Source organism: Diabrotica virgifera, chromosome 5 (genome assembly GCF_917563875.1).
Source record: "Diabrotica virgifera virgifera chromosome 5, PGI_DIABVI_V3a".
NCBI lineage: Eukaryota > Metazoa > Arthropoda > Insecta > Coleoptera > Chrysomelidae > Diabrotica > Diabrotica virgifera.
This window is the reverse complement of record NC_065447.1, coordinates 14131186-14149017: the sequence shown is the minus strand read 5'-3', so window position 1 is coordinate 14149017 and position 17832 is coordinate 14131186. Positions and strand designations below refer to the sequence as shown.

General features: G+C 32.3%; 1 protein-coding gene across 2 annotated transcripts in view; it reads right to left on the bottom strand.

The window, feature by feature from the left end:
• LOC114326929 (nuclear pore complex protein Nup58) overlaps positions 1-17832 on the bottom strand; it is a 51022-nt gene that overhangs the window by 12238 nt on the left and 20952 nt on the right. For both annotated transcript variants that reach the window (XM_028275396.2, XM_028275394.2), the window contains exon 5: positions 12064-12376. In XM_028275396.2, the coding sequence (XP_028131197.2) occupies positions 12064-12376 (313 nt within the window). The remainder of the gene's footprint in view (positions 1-12063; positions 12377-17832) is intronic.

Here is a 17832-nt window from a genome sequence, read left to right as displayed (position 1 = left end):
GATCAACTTGATACCAGGGAAGGCGAAACGAAGATATATAAAATAGCCAAACACAGAGCAAAGAAAGCAAAAGATTTTAATCATATTAGATGTATCCGAGATGAAAATAATAAAATACCAGTTCACGAAAGGGATGTCAAAAAGAGATGGAGAAAGTACTTTGACAGCTTATTAAATGAAGAATTTGACAGACAGCCTGTAGAGTCAATGGAGACAGTAGCAGCAATGGTCACCAAAATAACCAACGAGGAAGTGGCTCAAGCGCTTCAAAAAATAAAGAAAGGAAAAGCGGTAGGACCAGATGATATTCCTGGGGAAGTATGGGAAGTATTGGGAGAGACAGGAACAAGGTGGCTAGCAGGTCTATTTAATAGAATTATGGAAGTCGGACAAATGCCAGACGAATGGAGAAGCAGTATACTGGTGCCTTTTTACAAAAACAAGGGGGATATACAACAATGTACAAACTACAGGGCTATAAAACTGCTTAGCCACACCATGAAAATATGGGAAAGAGTAATTGATAGACGGATACGTGAAGAGACCGAAATATCCGAGAATCAATTTGGCTTTATGCAGGGTAGATCAACAACAGATGCAATTTTCATTATAAGGCAGTTGATGGAAAAATACAGGAGTAAAGAAACAAACGCTCATATGGTATTCATTGATCTTAGAAATCATATAGAGTTCCTCGAGAGATTCTGTGGTGGGCACTCAATAAGTGTAAAGCACTCAATAAATTCACCCTGGTGAATATGTAAAGATTGTGAGGGATATGTATGAGGGAGTAACGACTAGTGTTAGGACAGGTGTGGGAGAGACTGATAAATTTCATGTGAAAGTAGGATTGCACCAAGGCTCTGTGCTTAGTCCGTATTTATTCTCATTAGTTTTGGACCAGATAACAGCGAAACTACAGGGTAACATTCCATGGTGCTTAATGTATGCTGATGATGTCGTGTTAGTAGGAAATAGTGAAAGAGACTTGAAACAAAAACTGGAACAGTGGAGACGAGCTCTGGAGGAAAAAGGTTTAAAACTTAGTAGGACAAAAACAGAGTATTTGGAATGTTAATTTAAAGATGGAGCTACTACAAATAAAATGGTATCTTTGGATGGTGAAATGATTGTGAAAAGCAATAGTTTTAGGTACCTAGGATCGGTATTACAGAGTAATGGAGAAATAGATGGAGATGCATGCAGTAGAATTAGGGCTGGATGGGTGAAGTGGAAAGAAGCGAGTGGTGTGTTGTGTGACAGAAAAATTCCAATGAAACTGAAGTGAAAATTCTATAAAACAGCCATAAGACCGGCTATGATGTACGGAACTGAATGTTGGGCAGTGAAAAAAAAAGGGACAACGAATGCATGTGGCGGAAATGAGAGTGCTTAGATGGATGAGTGGAGTGACAAAGAAGGATAAAATTAGAAATGAGTATATTAGGGGAAGTCTAGGTGTGGCACCAATTGATGCCAAAATGAGAGAGCATAGGTTAAGATGGTTTGGTCATGTTCAACGTCGAGACGTTAATCACCCAATACAAAGAATAGCTGAAGTGCAGATTCCTGGAAGGAGTACGAGAGGAAGACCAAAGAAGACCTGGGGGGGGGGGCGATAAGGCAGGGCATGTTGGTAAAGGGGATTAACATTGATATGACCCAAGATAGAATTGTGTAGAGAAATGCAATTAGGGAAACCGACCCCGCATAGGGATAAGGCAAAGATAATGATGATGAATGCCTTATTATTTCTGAAACAAATAAAATACAGCAAATTATGGTTTCTATACTATATTTTCAAATCTAATAAACATAATCAGAAATGAAATTCTTTATTGAAATAGAAATCCTACTAACAATAAATATGAATTTGCTTAATTAAATGTAACATACAATATACAATACATGCAATATACAACACATACAGACTTATTAAAAATTATTTTTTATCCAGGTAAAATATATGTTTTTAGTGATTTTTATAAAAATTTTAACTGTCACTGCATTCTTAACACTGGGGGAAGATGGTTAAATTCATTCATACATTTGTAAAACAAGGATGTCATTGTACTATATTTATTAGTTTTTTAATGTCAAAATCTTCAATATTTCTTGTAGTATATGAATGAACTTGATGACCCCTCAATGTAACATATTCATTAAAATATGCAGGTAACATTTCTTTTTTTAATTTAAAAATGAAAACCATAGTAAGGTAGTAAAGCCTTTGTTGAACTGAAAACCAACCTAAAGTAGAATACATCATCTCAATTGGTGTGTAGCGATTGCATCGAAGAAAACTGTTCTCATACGTCTGTTATACAAAATTTGCAATGATTGAATTGATCCTTTATCACCTAAATATAAAACACTTGAACAGTAGTCAAAATGGGGCTGAATTATACTTCTAAATACAGTGATTCTTGAAAATAATGATAGATCTTTGCTAATTCTATTAAAGAAAAATAATTTTTTAGATATTTTCTTGCATCAAATTCATAAAACTGCAACAAGTGAGACAAGAAGACAACCATTTCTCCCAAATTATTCACCGTTGCGCTAGAAGACAGTTTTAAGATATTAGAATAGAACAAGGGTATAAAAATCGATTGAACCATTGGAGACTTGCAGATGACATAGCTTTATTAGCAGATGCTATCCAAGAACTAAACGAAATGTTACAACAAATAAATGAAGTTTCCGGAACGGTAGACTTAAAATAAACTACAGTTAAACAAAAACAATGAGCCAGCACCAGAGAAGTATATCAATACAAAACCATATCTTACAAAATCTTGAAAATTATGTATACCTGGATACATATCGCTGGTACCTATGATTAATGTGATTCCAATACATTTCCAGTGAAAATAATAACTCTTTGATAAGTGTTGACGATACAATTCTTTTTTATATGCGTGTCCGCGAAGATTATAACTCCCAAAATATTTATAACGAAAAGATTTAGTTCATAATAGATGCCGACGAAAACAATTATTTCCCTTTCTCTAACAATAAAACACTGAAAACGTTTGTTTTCTATACTTCCACAAAATTTATTATATCTAAATGACTACAGCTGTTTCGGCGGAGTGCCTTTCTCAAGTGATATAGTTTACAATGTGTTTGCCTTTTTAAGTCTTCAACTGAAGAGGTTGAGGAGTGGGGAGCTGTTTGTCTCGAGTTGGTCATTCAGAATTATATCTGTATTTTTCAGTTTATTAATTTCCATAGATTCTAAAAAAGATAGCTTAAGGCCTTTATTTTGAATATGTAGAAGTGTCTGTTTTTCTATTGTTGAATGCCCTTTTGTGTTCTGCTATCCGTTTGTTAAAAGTTCTGCCAGTTTGACCGATGTACGTTTTCGGACAGTCACCACAAGTTAGTTTGTACACACCACTCTGTAGTTGCTTTCTCTTTCGGCTTTTATTGTTCTTAATATATTTGCTTAAGTTGTTGTTAGTTCTGAAAGCTGGTGTTATTCCTTTCTTTTTTATGTATCTGGCTATTTTTGTTGTTATTTTGCCAGTATATGTGAGAGAGCAGAAGGTACTGGGTTCTTTCTGTGGTGGTGGATACACTAATTTCAAGGCTTTCTTATGGAGTTTTTGGTTTAAAATGTTGTTAACTGTTTGTTCCTTATAGCCATTGTTTACTGCTATTTGTCTAATGATATTTAGTTCTGTCTCGAAGTTATTTTTTGTCATGGGAATTTCTGTCAGTCTATGTATCATGCTATGGTAGGCTGCTAATTTGTGTTGTGTAGGATGGGATGATGAATTGTGTATAGTTGTGTCAGTATGGAAATCGTTACATCTAGAAAGTTTATGGAGTTATTCTGTTCTGTTTCTATTGTAAACCCAATATTATTATGAAGTGAATTAATATATGATAGAAATTGGTCAAGTTGTCTGTTAGTTCCTGTAAAGCATACTAGTATATCATCCACGTATCTCCACCAATATAAGAACTGTTTAAATACGGGATGTTTAGAAATTGTTGTTTCAAGTTGGTTCATAAATATATCTGATAGCAATGGGCTTAGAGGATTACCCATAATAAGTCCTGCACTGTTTGTGTATATTTGATTATTGAATTCAAAATAGTCTTGATTTATGCAACAGTGCAGGACTTATTATGGGTAATCCTCAAGCCCATTGCTATCAGATATATTTATGAACCAACTTGAAACAACAATTTCTAAACATCCCTTATTTAAACAGTTCTTATATTGGTGGAGATACGTGGATGATATACTAGTATGCTTTACAGGAACTAACAGACAACTTGACCAATTTCTATCATATATTAATTCACTTCATAATAATATTGAGTTTACAATAGAAACAGAACAGAATAACTCCATAAACTTTCTAGATGTAACGATTTCCAGACTACACAACAAACATGAGTTCTCCGTATATCATAAACCTACCCATACTGACACAACTATACACAATTCATCATCCCATCCTACACAACACAAATTAGCAGCCTACTATAGCATGATACATAGACTCACAGAAATTCCCATGACAAAAAATAACTTCGAGATAGAACTAAACATTATTAAACAAATAGCAGTAAACAACGGCTATAACGAACAAACAGTTAACAAAATATTAAACCAAAAACTCCATAAGAAAGCCCTGAAATTAGTGTATCCACCACCACAGAAAGAACCCAGTACCTTCTGCTCTCTCACATATACTGGCAAGATAACAACAACAATAGCCAGATACATAAAAAAAAAGGAATAACACCAGCTTTCAGAACTAACAACAACTTAAGCAAATATATTAAGAACAATAAAAGCCGAAAGAGAAAGCAACTACAGAGTGGTGTGTACAAACTAACTTGTGGTGACTGTCCGAAAACGTACATCGGTCAAACTGGCAGAACTTTTGACAAACGGATAGCAGAACACAAAAGGGCATTCAACAATAGAAAAACAGACACTTCTACATACGCACTTCACCTTTCAGTGTTTTATTGTTAGATAAAATGAACTTCCATCAAGTAACGGTCGAATCCATCAATTATTTCCCTTTCTGTTTCTGTTTCTGCCCGCGAAAACAATTATTTCTAAGAACTTTTTAGTAATTATAATTTTCGTGGACCCACAGAAGAAATGAGTTTTTTGCTGATACTCCTTAAAAAATAAATTTTTTCGCTAACACTATTAGGGATTATAATTTTCACAATCATATAATCGAAAATAATATTTTTCGCGGCGTTCATTGAAAGTTCTACTCTTAACGGCATTTTTCGGAGCTATACTTTTCGTAGACGGCGGCGATATATACGAAGATACAGGATATGACAAAATGTGATGGTCAACACCTTCAATTTCGAAAGAGTACAACGTTTTAAGTATCTGGGGCCGTAATCACAGCTGACAACGATGTTACTGAAGAAATAAGAGACAGAATCCAAGCGGCAAATCGCTGTCTATTCGCACTAGATAAGCTTATAAAATCAAAAAATCTTACAAGAAGTTCAAAGATCAAAATCTATAAATCCGTCGTCAGACCTGTACTAACATATGAATGCGAAACGTGGACCATGACCAAAGCAAACGAAGAAAAGCTCGGACGTTTTGAACGAAAAATACTTAGAACAATTTTAAGACCTCGCCACGACATTACCACGAACCAGTATAGTATCAGAGCCAATATCGAATTAAAAGCATTCTACAATGACGCCGACATTGTCCAAGAAATTAAATTGCAGCGACTAAGATGGGCAGGCCACGTGCACAGAATTCATAACGAGAGACTTGTAAAACGTATGGGAGGAGATTCCTAAGGCAAAAGACCACTCAGACGTCCCAGAATGCGATGGAGATATAACATCCAAGCAGATCTCCGAAAAATTAACATTCCATTTGACCCTAGGTAGATGGAAGTCGAAAAAAAAATGGAAAAAAATTGTACACTCAGCCAGGACTCACCCAGGATTGTAGCGCTACGTGATGATGTATACCTGGGCACAGCCTCCTAAAGCTTACAGAAGCTTTAGGAGGCTGTGATACCTGGGCCATATTGTCAAACTGGGAAATCTAATTAGAAGTACATAACTATTGTCTTAATTTAAAAACATCATTTTTAGAGACGGACGCAATATTTGTCACGAAACAAGTGAAAGAAAAGTCGATAGAATTTAACAAACCCGCATATATTTGCTTCGTATACCTAATGAAAGCATTTGGCAGAGTCAGACTTAGCGATATATTACCGAAAATGAAGCAAAAAAGGATACCCGCAAACATTGTTGAAGTCATGAAACAAATGAACAATAACAACACGAGAAAAACTAAAACAAACGACAACATTACGGCCTACATACCAGCACCAGGGGGAATCAGGCAGGGAGACAGCCTCAGTCCATTTCTATTCAATATGCTAATGGTCTAAGAGCTATTTTTTTCGGGCAACTATTTTAAGACAGCTGATTCTTTAATGTATTATTCCCTATGCATCCTAGAACACCTTACCGGCCATCTGGCTACTGAGACAGGTTGCGTTCATTACTGCGCAGCGCACCTGTACAGGTAAATATATCGAATTTAAAATTATTTTAAGACGAAAAATTTTTTCGCCATTACTTGTAAAACATTCTTAGAAATATGAATTATAATTGCCAGACATTTCTGTGGTTGCTAAATACGTGCCAGACGCTATAGTCTAAATGGCTATCAACGTTTTCGAGCAACTATTTTAAGACAGCTGATTCTCTAATATATTATTCCCTATGAATCCTCGAACACCTTCCCGGCCATCTGGCTACTGAAACAGGTTGCGTTCATTACCGCGCAGCACACATATACAGGTAAATATATCGAATTTAAAATTATTTTAAGACGAAAAATTTTTTTGTTATTACTTTTTAAACATTATCAGAAATATGAATTACAATTGCCAGACATTTCTGTGGTTGCTAAATGCGCGCCAGACGCTATTTATTATAAATAATAATAGAAAAATTTAAATCATTTTAGTATGTCTGTAATTTTAATATTCTATTATTAACACATAAATAAATGCAAAATTAATTTGCCAGACATTAACTCGGTTGCAGTCAAAAGCCAGATGGATTTAAAATCGTTTAAAATGATATATTTTCATCAAATCGTACGCTGGCTGTGTTAAGAAATAAGACAAACAAAAGATACAGGTAAATATATTTGAAATTGGTTTAAGACGAAAAATTTTTTTGTCATTACTTTTTAAACATTATTAGAAACATGAATTATAATTGCCAGATATTTCTATGGTTGCTAAATGTGCGCCAGACGCTATTTATTATAAATAATAATAGAAAAATTTAAATCATTTTAATATGTCTGTAATTTTAATATTATATTATTAACACATAAATAAATGCAAAATTAATTTGCCAGACATTAATTCGGTTGCATTCACCAGCCAGATGGATTTAAAATCATAAAAATAATGCGTATTTTCAGCAAAACGATCGCTGGTTGGCTTAAGAAATAAAACAAACAAAAGATACAGGTAAATATATTTGAAATTAGTTTAAGACGAAAATTTTTTTTGCCATTACTTTTTAAACATTATTAGAAACATGAATTACAATTGCCAGACATTTCTGTGGTTGCTAAATGTGCGCCAGACGCTATTTATTATAAATAATAATAGAAAAATTTAAATAATTTTAGTATGTCTTTAATTTTAATATTATATTATTAACACATAAATAAATGCAAAATTAATTTGCCAGACATTAACTCGGTTGCAGTCACCAGCCAGATGGATTTAAAATCGTTTAAAATGATATATATTTTCAGTAAAACGTACGCTGGCTATGTTAAGAAATAAGACAAACAAAAGATACAGGTAAATATATTTGAAATTAGTTTAAGACGAAAAATTTTTTTGTCATTACTTTTTAAACATTATTAGAAACATGAATTATAATTGCCAGACATTTCTGTGGTTGCTAAATGCGTGCCAGACGTTATTTACTATAAATAAAAATAGAAAAGTTTACATCATTTTAGTATGTCTGTAATTTTAATATTATATTATTAACACATAAATAAATGCAAAATTAATATGCCACACATTAACTCGGTTGCTCATCAGCCAGATCAAATTAAAGTTGTACGGTATTCCAGTAATACTCTGGGCTAATTAGCAAAATTCATGGAAAAGTTATTTACCAGCAATTTTATTGCTTTAATCGAATTATAAGATCTTATATATTATTAATATAGGTATGCAAAGTCCACAGATAGTGTGCTACTTTTTTTATAAACAAAATGGCGCCGACAAATCGTATTTTTTTCAATTATTGCTCTATAACTCCGAAGATTTTAACTTTACACCAAAAATACTCAAATAAAAATTCACCCCAATTTAATTCTACATAGAGGCATGTTTTTCCCGATTTGCTCCGACGAAAATTTTCCTCGGAAAATGTGGGTTTCCCAACAAAATCTCGAATATTCAAATACATTTTTTGGGCCAGTAATTATTTATCAATAATTATATAGCTTGGTGAAATAAAAGCTTTCTTGGTATAGATTATAAATTCAGAAGCCGGTTAAAATGAAACGAATATTTTAGCAACAATTCAATTGTTAATTAACAATTTACAGTCGTAATAACAACCAAAATAATCATGAGACATTGATCAAACTTAGAAAGATTATAAAGGTGTGATGCCTATTTAATATTTTGTCGACAAAATATAAATTTTTCATTTTTTTGCATAATCTTTAAATGCTTAAAAAAACTGTTATAAACAAATTAACATTTCTTACAAATTGTTTATTATATTCTAATTTTAAAAAATACTTAAAATGCGTATTTCATAGGTCTTGAAAATGAATGCTTTAAAAAAATTTTCCAACCATTTGCAAAAAAGTTAGGAAACAGCAAAATAAATATACGATAGCTCCATTGTTTATAATTTGTTTTAATTGTTTCAAAGCTTAAAAGTGAGTCTATGGTACAATCTAATTACTCACAAAGAATGTCAAAAATTAGTGCAATGGTTATATTTTAATCAAAGATTAAAAATACTTTTTTTTGTAATTTTTAGCGCGAAAGTAGGCTTGATACCGAGCCGGAGATAAAATGTTCACTCGAAGCGACTGACACGCTTAAACTCGCGCGAGTTGTGTATGTGGGCGGGTAGCTACGGTACTGTATTATTCTACTTTCGCGCGTGTAAATTACAAAAAAAATATATTTATAATCTTTAATTAAAATATAACCATTAAGCTGATAATCGATATTGTTTTATAAATAATTAGCTTGTACTTTAAACTCACTTCTACGCTTTGAAAGAATTAAAAAAAATTAATAACACCGTAGTAATAGTATGTTTATTTTGCTGTTTCATAACTTTTTTGCAAATGGTTGCAAAAACGTTTTAAAGCATTCATTTTCAAGATATTTGAAATGCGCATTTTAGCTATTTTTTAAAATTATAATATAATAAAAACTTTCTGAGAAACGTTAATTTGTTTATAACTATTTTTTTTTAACATTTAAAGATTATGCAAAAAAATAAAAAAATTTATATTTTGTCGACAAAATGTTAAATAGGCATCTTATCTTTATAAGATTTCAAAGTTTGATCAGTGCATCATAATTATTTTGATTATTATTGCGACCGTAAATTATTAATTAACAATTGAATTGTTGCTAAAATATTCGTTTAATTTTCACCAGCTTCTGGAACTATAATCTAAACCAAGAAGGCTTTTAAGTCACCAAATTATTTAATTATTGGTAAATAATTACTTATCTAAAACTTTATTTGAAAATTAAAGATTTTGTTGGGAAAACCCGCATTTTCCGAGGAAAATTTTCGTCAGAGCAGATCGGGAAAAACACGTCTCTATGCAGAATTTAATCACGGTGAATTTTTATTTGAGTGTTTTTGTTGTAAAGTTAAAATCTTCGGAGTTCTAGAGCAATAATTATGGCCTATTCTCCGATAATCAGCCCAGACTATAATATATTAGTTATTACAGAAAGATAGCGATATAGTAGACTGGCGGAAAGAGACAGGAATAAATCTACCTACCTACGGTATTTAAAGAAATTTTTATTTATCTCAACCTAGCTAGTAATGACAGAATTAAATATGTAAAATGTTAATAAATAAAAATTATTGTCGAAATTTTCAACAACATAATAAAAAATAATATTTTTTATTCTGGGATTCATTTGTTTTCATTTAAATTGTTTAAATTAATGTTTTCAAATTAAATAATCATAGAAAAAAAAAAGGATAAAATGAAATTGAAGTCGTATCAAAATTTATACTTGTATTTATGAATATGATATATATTATATAATATAACTTGTGTCACTCACACTTGATAGCGAAGAACTTGATGTGTGACTAAGATTTGACAAAACTGAATTAATGTCAGATATGTTACGATACTTAGCCATTAAGGCTGCAAAAGAATTGTAACATTTTTTATGGTATCCATCAGTGGTATTCACTTGGTCCGGTGACTGTACATACATTATTATATTTTAAATTGTATTTAATACGCACACTCAAAACGTCTTTACACAACAGTTTTTCATCATTTCATCCACAAAAGTTATTACATTCTCGTTTTTTTCCTTGCAAAACACACATTGTATTTTATTTGCCATTATATTGTATCACAATTACTTTTCACTAAATAGAAACTCGACAAGAATCGTTAACAAATTGTGAATTTATTGTGACTGACCCATCTTAATAACATGTGCGGACAACATTCACCCCCGAAATTGTCGTATCTTTTGTTTGTCTAGTTTCTTAACCCAACCAGCGATCGTTTTGCTGAAACTACACATTATTTTTATGATTTTAAATCCATCTGGCTGGTGAATGCAACCGAATTAAGGGATGGCAAATTAATTTTGCATTTATTTATGTGTAAATAATATAATATTAAAATTTCAGACATACTAAAATGATTTAATTTTTTCAATTATTATTTATAAAAATTAGCGTCTGGCGCATATTTAGAAATGCCTGGCAATTATAATTCATATTTCTAATAATGTTTAAAAAGTAATGGCAAAAAAATTTTTTGTCTTAAAATAATTTTAAATTCGATATATTTACCTGTACAGGTGCGCTGCGCAGTAATGAACGCAACCTGTCTCAATAGCCAGATGGCCGGTAAAGTGTTCAAGGAAGCATAGGGAATAATATATTAACAAACCAAGTGTCTTAAAATCACTGTTTTCCCGACGTTGCTCTTGGTCCATAATGGATGAAATACTAGAAGATGTGGAATCGCTACTAGGATACAGACTCGGTCACAGTAGAATCAGTATAGTGTGCTATGCGGATGATGCAGCCCTGATTGCAGATGATGAGGATGGCCTACAAAGACAACTTTATCGATTCTACCAAGCATGTCGACGACTCAACATGAACGTATCCACGCAGAAAACAAAATGCATTGCCATTGCGAAAGGTCCAATTAGATGTAAGCTCATGGTAGAGGGGAAACCCATAGAACAGCTAAACCAGTTCAAATATCTAGGTGTAGAGTTATCAAGTTATCATGACCCAGCCAGAGACCTAAGAGGACAAATTAACAAGGCCACTGTCTTGTCCAGATGTTTGAGAGATGTGGTCTGAAATAACCCATATATGAGAATATAGAGCAAAGTTCGAATTTATAAAACTTGCATCAGACCTTTTATGACTTATAGCATTGAATCAAGAAAACACCAATAGCAGGGAAGACAAAAAGCGATAGGATACGAAACGACATCATCAGGGAACAATGTAGCGTGCAAGATGTAGTCAGATGGGGTAGGCAAAGACGAAGAGAATGGTTCAGTCATGTAAAAAGAATGGAGGAGCACATAGTACCAAGAATTGCGCTAGAATGAAAACCAGCAGGCAAGCGTTCACCGGGGAGACCACCAAAAAGATGGAGAGATAGCTGGCAGTCTAGCTCTCAAGAAGTACTTCAACGTCGGAATTAACAGATCGACAAATCTACAATAAGTATAAGAAGAAGAGAATAAGTTTAAATAATAAAAAATGTCGTAAACTTACCTAAAGACAAATTACTGAAAGGTGTAGGTCCAGTTGCGATCTTCGGTAAAGGATAATTGAAAATATGGCTGAGGTTTCCCTCGTGGCTATCGAAAGGATTGGTATTGTCGTTGTATAACTGTTTTCGCATCTGCAGGTACGCTTCTTTCTGAGATTCCACTTGAGAGTGAACCGAGTGTAGACGACCCGCTAGAGCTACAAAAGACTCGTGGAGTCTGCGCATTCCCAACGCCATGTCCTGCGACGTCACGGGGTTTGGATTTCTGTGGTTTTTGACGTAGCTTTCGGCTCCTTCTATTTGTGATTTTAATGCCTGCAATTTAAAATGTGATCAATTACTTCAAAACAATTGAGTGTGTAATCAACAAAAGAGTTATTTTTTATTAATTTTTCTGTACAGGCTATGAAAAATTAACTAAAACATTCTCTGAAAATTTTTACAAGACAGTGATTTATTGTCACTCGTCATTTAATATTAGTTAAAATAATGTATGCGTCACCTTGAAATTATTGTGGAAGTATAAAAAATTACAACGGACTACAGATAGGTCACAAAAAGTATGCTTGGAGAAACAAGGATGTAAGGTTTACTATGAACCGATAACTTAAAATTAGATATACCAGGGGAGAGTTTTGGGGCCTTTCCTCTTTTTGGTCCATACAGTGTGGGCCAAAGAAAACAGTCCACCTCGATATTTGGCAGTATTTATTAGATTTTTAGGAAATGACGAAACAGGTAGATTTTTGATCTAAGGGGGACACATTTTTACGGTACATACATCTGTCATTTGTCAACCCCCACCCTTCCAATTCCCCCACCTCTTATTTTTAAATACGAAATAGGGGTCGTGTGCTATTTATAATGGGAAATAAGCCACAATATTATTAAAAAATTATTTTTATTAACGTTTCGACGCCCAAATCGGGTGCCGTTGTCAAAATACAAAATACTATTAACATAAACAAAAATGTTGTTGCTTAGTAAAAAAATTCTTCTAATAATTTATTTAATTTGACTCATTTATATCGGCAATTCAGATACATTTTAAAGTAGAAAATTTAAAAATTTAAAAAATACATTAAAAAAATCATTTTTTAATAATAGGGAGTTTTTGTGCACACAAATACGTAAACGTAACGTATCATTTTGACATATACGCTTGCGCATTAATGGTTGAACTTCCGTATCTCGATACGTATTACCTAAAGTAACGCTCTGATATCTACGTACGTGAGAACGTATCCCTGTCGAGACGATAGTCACCGAATGCACACGAGGATCTTGCCCGATTACCTACCAAAATGAACATTTCATCAGCGTACTACCCATTGATATCCGTACTACCCGTTTATAAACATTTTAAGGTTATATTGGTTATTGGTTTAGTCTATTTGAGTAAAATTATTCTGTGTTTGTAATTGGAAATTGGAACTTCATAATAGATTTAAAATTTTATTGTTTTTAAGTTGTCTATTATTAAAGCAAAACAAACAAATCTTGTATTAATTTAATTAAGAAATACAGTGATCACCACAATTAATAGCTAGATAAACAAATGACCTAATTTCAGTAAAATTTTCACTAGTAATACCACTAGAGGTCAAATTATTTCCGGAAATTTTTTTGAGATCATGAATATTTTGAAAATTTCCCGAGTCGCAGACGAGGGAAATTTTCTAAAAATATTCATGATCAAAAAAAAATTTCCGGATATTAATTTGACTTCGCGTGGTATTCGGTAAGAAAATTCCACACCAAATTTGCATTTGAAAATCCAAAGCTGCATGAACAGATTAATAGCGCGCCATAGCTTTGTCAGCAATTATTTAGGCTTTCAAATTCGTAATTTCTACTCATTGTAGTTGCATGGGAATACCATTTCAAGATAGAAAATAGTATATTCTTCAATTTTACATAAGTTTTGAGTAACTACAAGTGATAGAAAATGAATCAAAACTAAATTATGTAAACAAATAAAAACCAGTCTGTTAAAAATGTTCTGTTATTGTAACCGTCAAAAAATTTCCACTATAATTCGCTGTTGGGTACCCCACGAGCAAAAAATTTCCGATAAAATACCTCCGTTGCCATGGTGATCTGTCAAAATAACGTATTTTGATTGGTTCAAAATTACAGGTGTGGAATTTTCAAATAAATATTACCAAACTATTTACATTATACTGGAATTCTGATTCTGTAGGTACAATAATTTACAACTAAAAAGTAGGTATAAACAAAAATAAAAAAAATTTTAACCGGAAAAATAATATTTTTATATTTAAATAGAAGCAATTAAAACCATACAATTTCATCATTCATTTATCTTTTTTAAATTTGTATATTAATTGTATATTGTGTGAACATTGTTTTATTTTTTTAATGTCAACGGAATTTAAAAATGACTACGATTTGCTTTACGTTACGTTAAGGCAGTTACAACAACTACCTATTTTAACATTCATTCTCTACGACACGTTAGTTGCTTACGTATACGGAGATGCGTTACGTTACGTAGCAACAAAAACTCCCTATTATTGTGGCTTATTTCCCATTATAAATAGTTAAAATTGTAAAAATGCCACAAGAAAATAGCTTCAGAACAACATACAGAAAAAAATGTTTTTTGATAAATAAACATTGCTTTTCGCTTAATTTCAATGTTCAAGCTGCCACCCATCTGCCTCTTGGTAGGTTGAATATTGAATTTAAGCAACAAACAATGTTTATTTATCAAAAAAACCTTTTTTTCTGTCAGTAGGAGAATGTATTTTGAGGTAAATAAATTACATACATTCTTCTTTTTGTGTCAATTAATTTAATTCAAAATAATTTTTCTTGGACACCCTGTATAAATAATTAAGTCAATGTTTAAAATGAGCTAGAACACGACCCCTATTCCTTATTTAAAAATAAGGTGTGGGGGAAGTGGAAGGGAGGGAGTTGACAAATGACAGATGTATGTACCGTAAAAATGTATCCCCCTTAGAAAAAATCGACCTGTTTCTTCATTTCCTTTAATTCTAATAAATACTGTCAAAAATCGAGGTGGACTGTTTTCTTTGGCCCACATTGTATAAATAACCTGTCAAATGCGGTGGTTAGTGGTTCCTCAAACCTCGTAAACTTCGCTGATGACTCAAATGTGCTGTTCTGGGAAAAACATTAGAAACACTCACAGTGGCAGAACAACCTCTGGGCAAGGCTGAACAGTGGTTCAGTGGAAATAGGCTGGTGCCTAATACTGATACTGATAAGACAGTTTTTGTTTTCTTAGAACCAGCCAATCATGAGAACAGTTCCAAGATACAGTCAATCTTCTATCCTTCTAGTCTAGATCAGTTAGGTTTCTTGGTCTTCATATTAACCAGAACCTGCTACTCATTAAGAGTATTGAAAAGCTATCTAGAATCTAGAGCATGGAATCTTACTATCAGTATATTATGCAACCTTTTATTCTGTTATGCGATATGGAATAATCTTCTGGGGTGCTGCAGTGTATAGCTCAACTGTCTTCATAGTTCAAAAAAGGTAGTCCGAGTGATCTTAGGATTCAAGACGGGAGAATCCTGTAGGGGTCGATTCAAATCACTCAATATAGTCACTTTCTCAGCTATCTATATTATATGAATGTATTATATTCCTCTTTAAAAATTTTACTTTGTTTTATCACCTGCTTCCAAATCATGAATATAATACAAGGAGCCTTAATTTGAATTTCCCATTTCACAGATTGTCTCTAACAGAGAGAAGTTCTTTACATGCGTGTGTTACATTTTACAATTAGTCTATAGAAGAAGATCCCAAACCCTTTCTTCAGTGCGTCATTAATTTTGACGTCAGATAGGATTTTAAGAATGTCGCAAATTATTTCATGACACTTTAGTTAAATCTGACAGTTGTCAGAATATATTTATATTTATATAAACATCAATATTTATACAAATATTTGCCAGAATATTAATATTTAAAATATTTTATTGTAAAAATAAATAAATACAAAATCAAATTTCATTATACAATGTCCGAATATACCAATGACATAAAATATTTATATTTACGTCACTGAAAAATACTAATTAGAAATTATAATTTTTTGTGTAAATACTGTCAGAATCGATTACTTTTGTGTCAAATTATCTTTATTAGCATCATTCATTGGTTATCTATTTAGAGTATTGTAAATGCCAGACATTTATACATAATATATAAGTATAAGTCCGTTTTAATATAAGTCCCGCCAGTACATTTCCCGTCAAGGAATACATAATTTTCTAAGTTCAATGTATAACATACAGGTACGTTTTTTCTGTCACTTCCAACTGTACTGCGTTAGAGAGAATTAGATAATCTGTGACGCACTGAAAAACGGGTTTGGGATGATCTATAACATCTGAAATTCAATGGAAAACAAACTATTGAGCTTTTAAAAGAAAGGCATTTTAACATTGAGTCCTATTCGCGGTGTGCAAGTACTTGGAAGCACAAACAATACATACTCATAGACGTTTCACGACCATGTTAATCTTTCGGATCGAATTAACGCCATCTCTTGATTGGAATGGGAAATAAATTGACAAATTTTAGTTACGTGGGAATTTCAAATTATAAATTTTGCGGGATTTTTGACGAAATTTCGCAGGAAATTAAAACAACAGAAAGTCAATTCAATGTTTTATTCAATATTTTACTGAAAACTTCAAATGTTCCAATTTGTTTTCAAAATGCCAAACACTACTGCCATGTGTCACGTGAAAGCACATATTGAGTTGAATGAAAATTTTTAAAAGAATCTTGTAGGATGATTGTTTAGATAAATATTACCTTATAATTTTTAAAACAAACTTCCAAAAATACATAGGCCCGAAATGTTGATGACACACTTGTCTATTGGAATAAACTGTTTCAGGATCTATTATATTGTTTTTTAAACGTGGAGAAACACAACACGGGATGATCAATGTAAACTAAAAATTCTACTCATAAAAACGGAGAGGAGGTTAACACAATTGATTAAAATTGTGATTAAATCTAATTAAAAACGTAACACCACTATAATAAAATAATTAAGCAACAAACTGTAAAATAAAAAGTAAATAACAAAAATTAATTTAATTGTCAACTGTCAGTTGTTAAATATGACAAGAGAATTGACTGACAGCGACATCTCTGGATTGGAATGATAACTAATTTGCTGTCTTGACCTTGACAATTTACGTGAAACGTCTATGAGTATGTATGGTTTGTGCTTGGAAGGGAAACGAGAAACGACCGTGCGCGAGTCGCGGAGAAATATTGCAACTATCTTAAATAATTCATATTGTCAATTGAAATTGTCAAATTGACGTATATTTCATACCTTCTGTCATTGAAGCAGAAAAATTATATATTGCTCCACAATATCGATATGATATGCAATTATTATATAAAGGTAAATTTAATTAATTGTATTTTGCTTGCAGTACTGCATTTTAATAACTAATTTTATTTACTACATACAATTGTTTACGTTTGCATAACATAACCTGCATCTTATTTTTTCTTCTTATTATTTTTTTGGACTATGGCCTTGACAATTATCCAGTAACCAGGACTAATATAATTGGCCAATATAATTAAAAGTGCGAATAAAAGTACAGAGCGTAGAAATAGGGGTCGCTTTGCTGAACTTGCACGGTCCAAATACTGTGGTGGAGTACCTGGCCTGTCAGCCTTGATCAGCATAATGTAATTTGTATTGATGATATATTTTAATCTGTGATGTTAATATA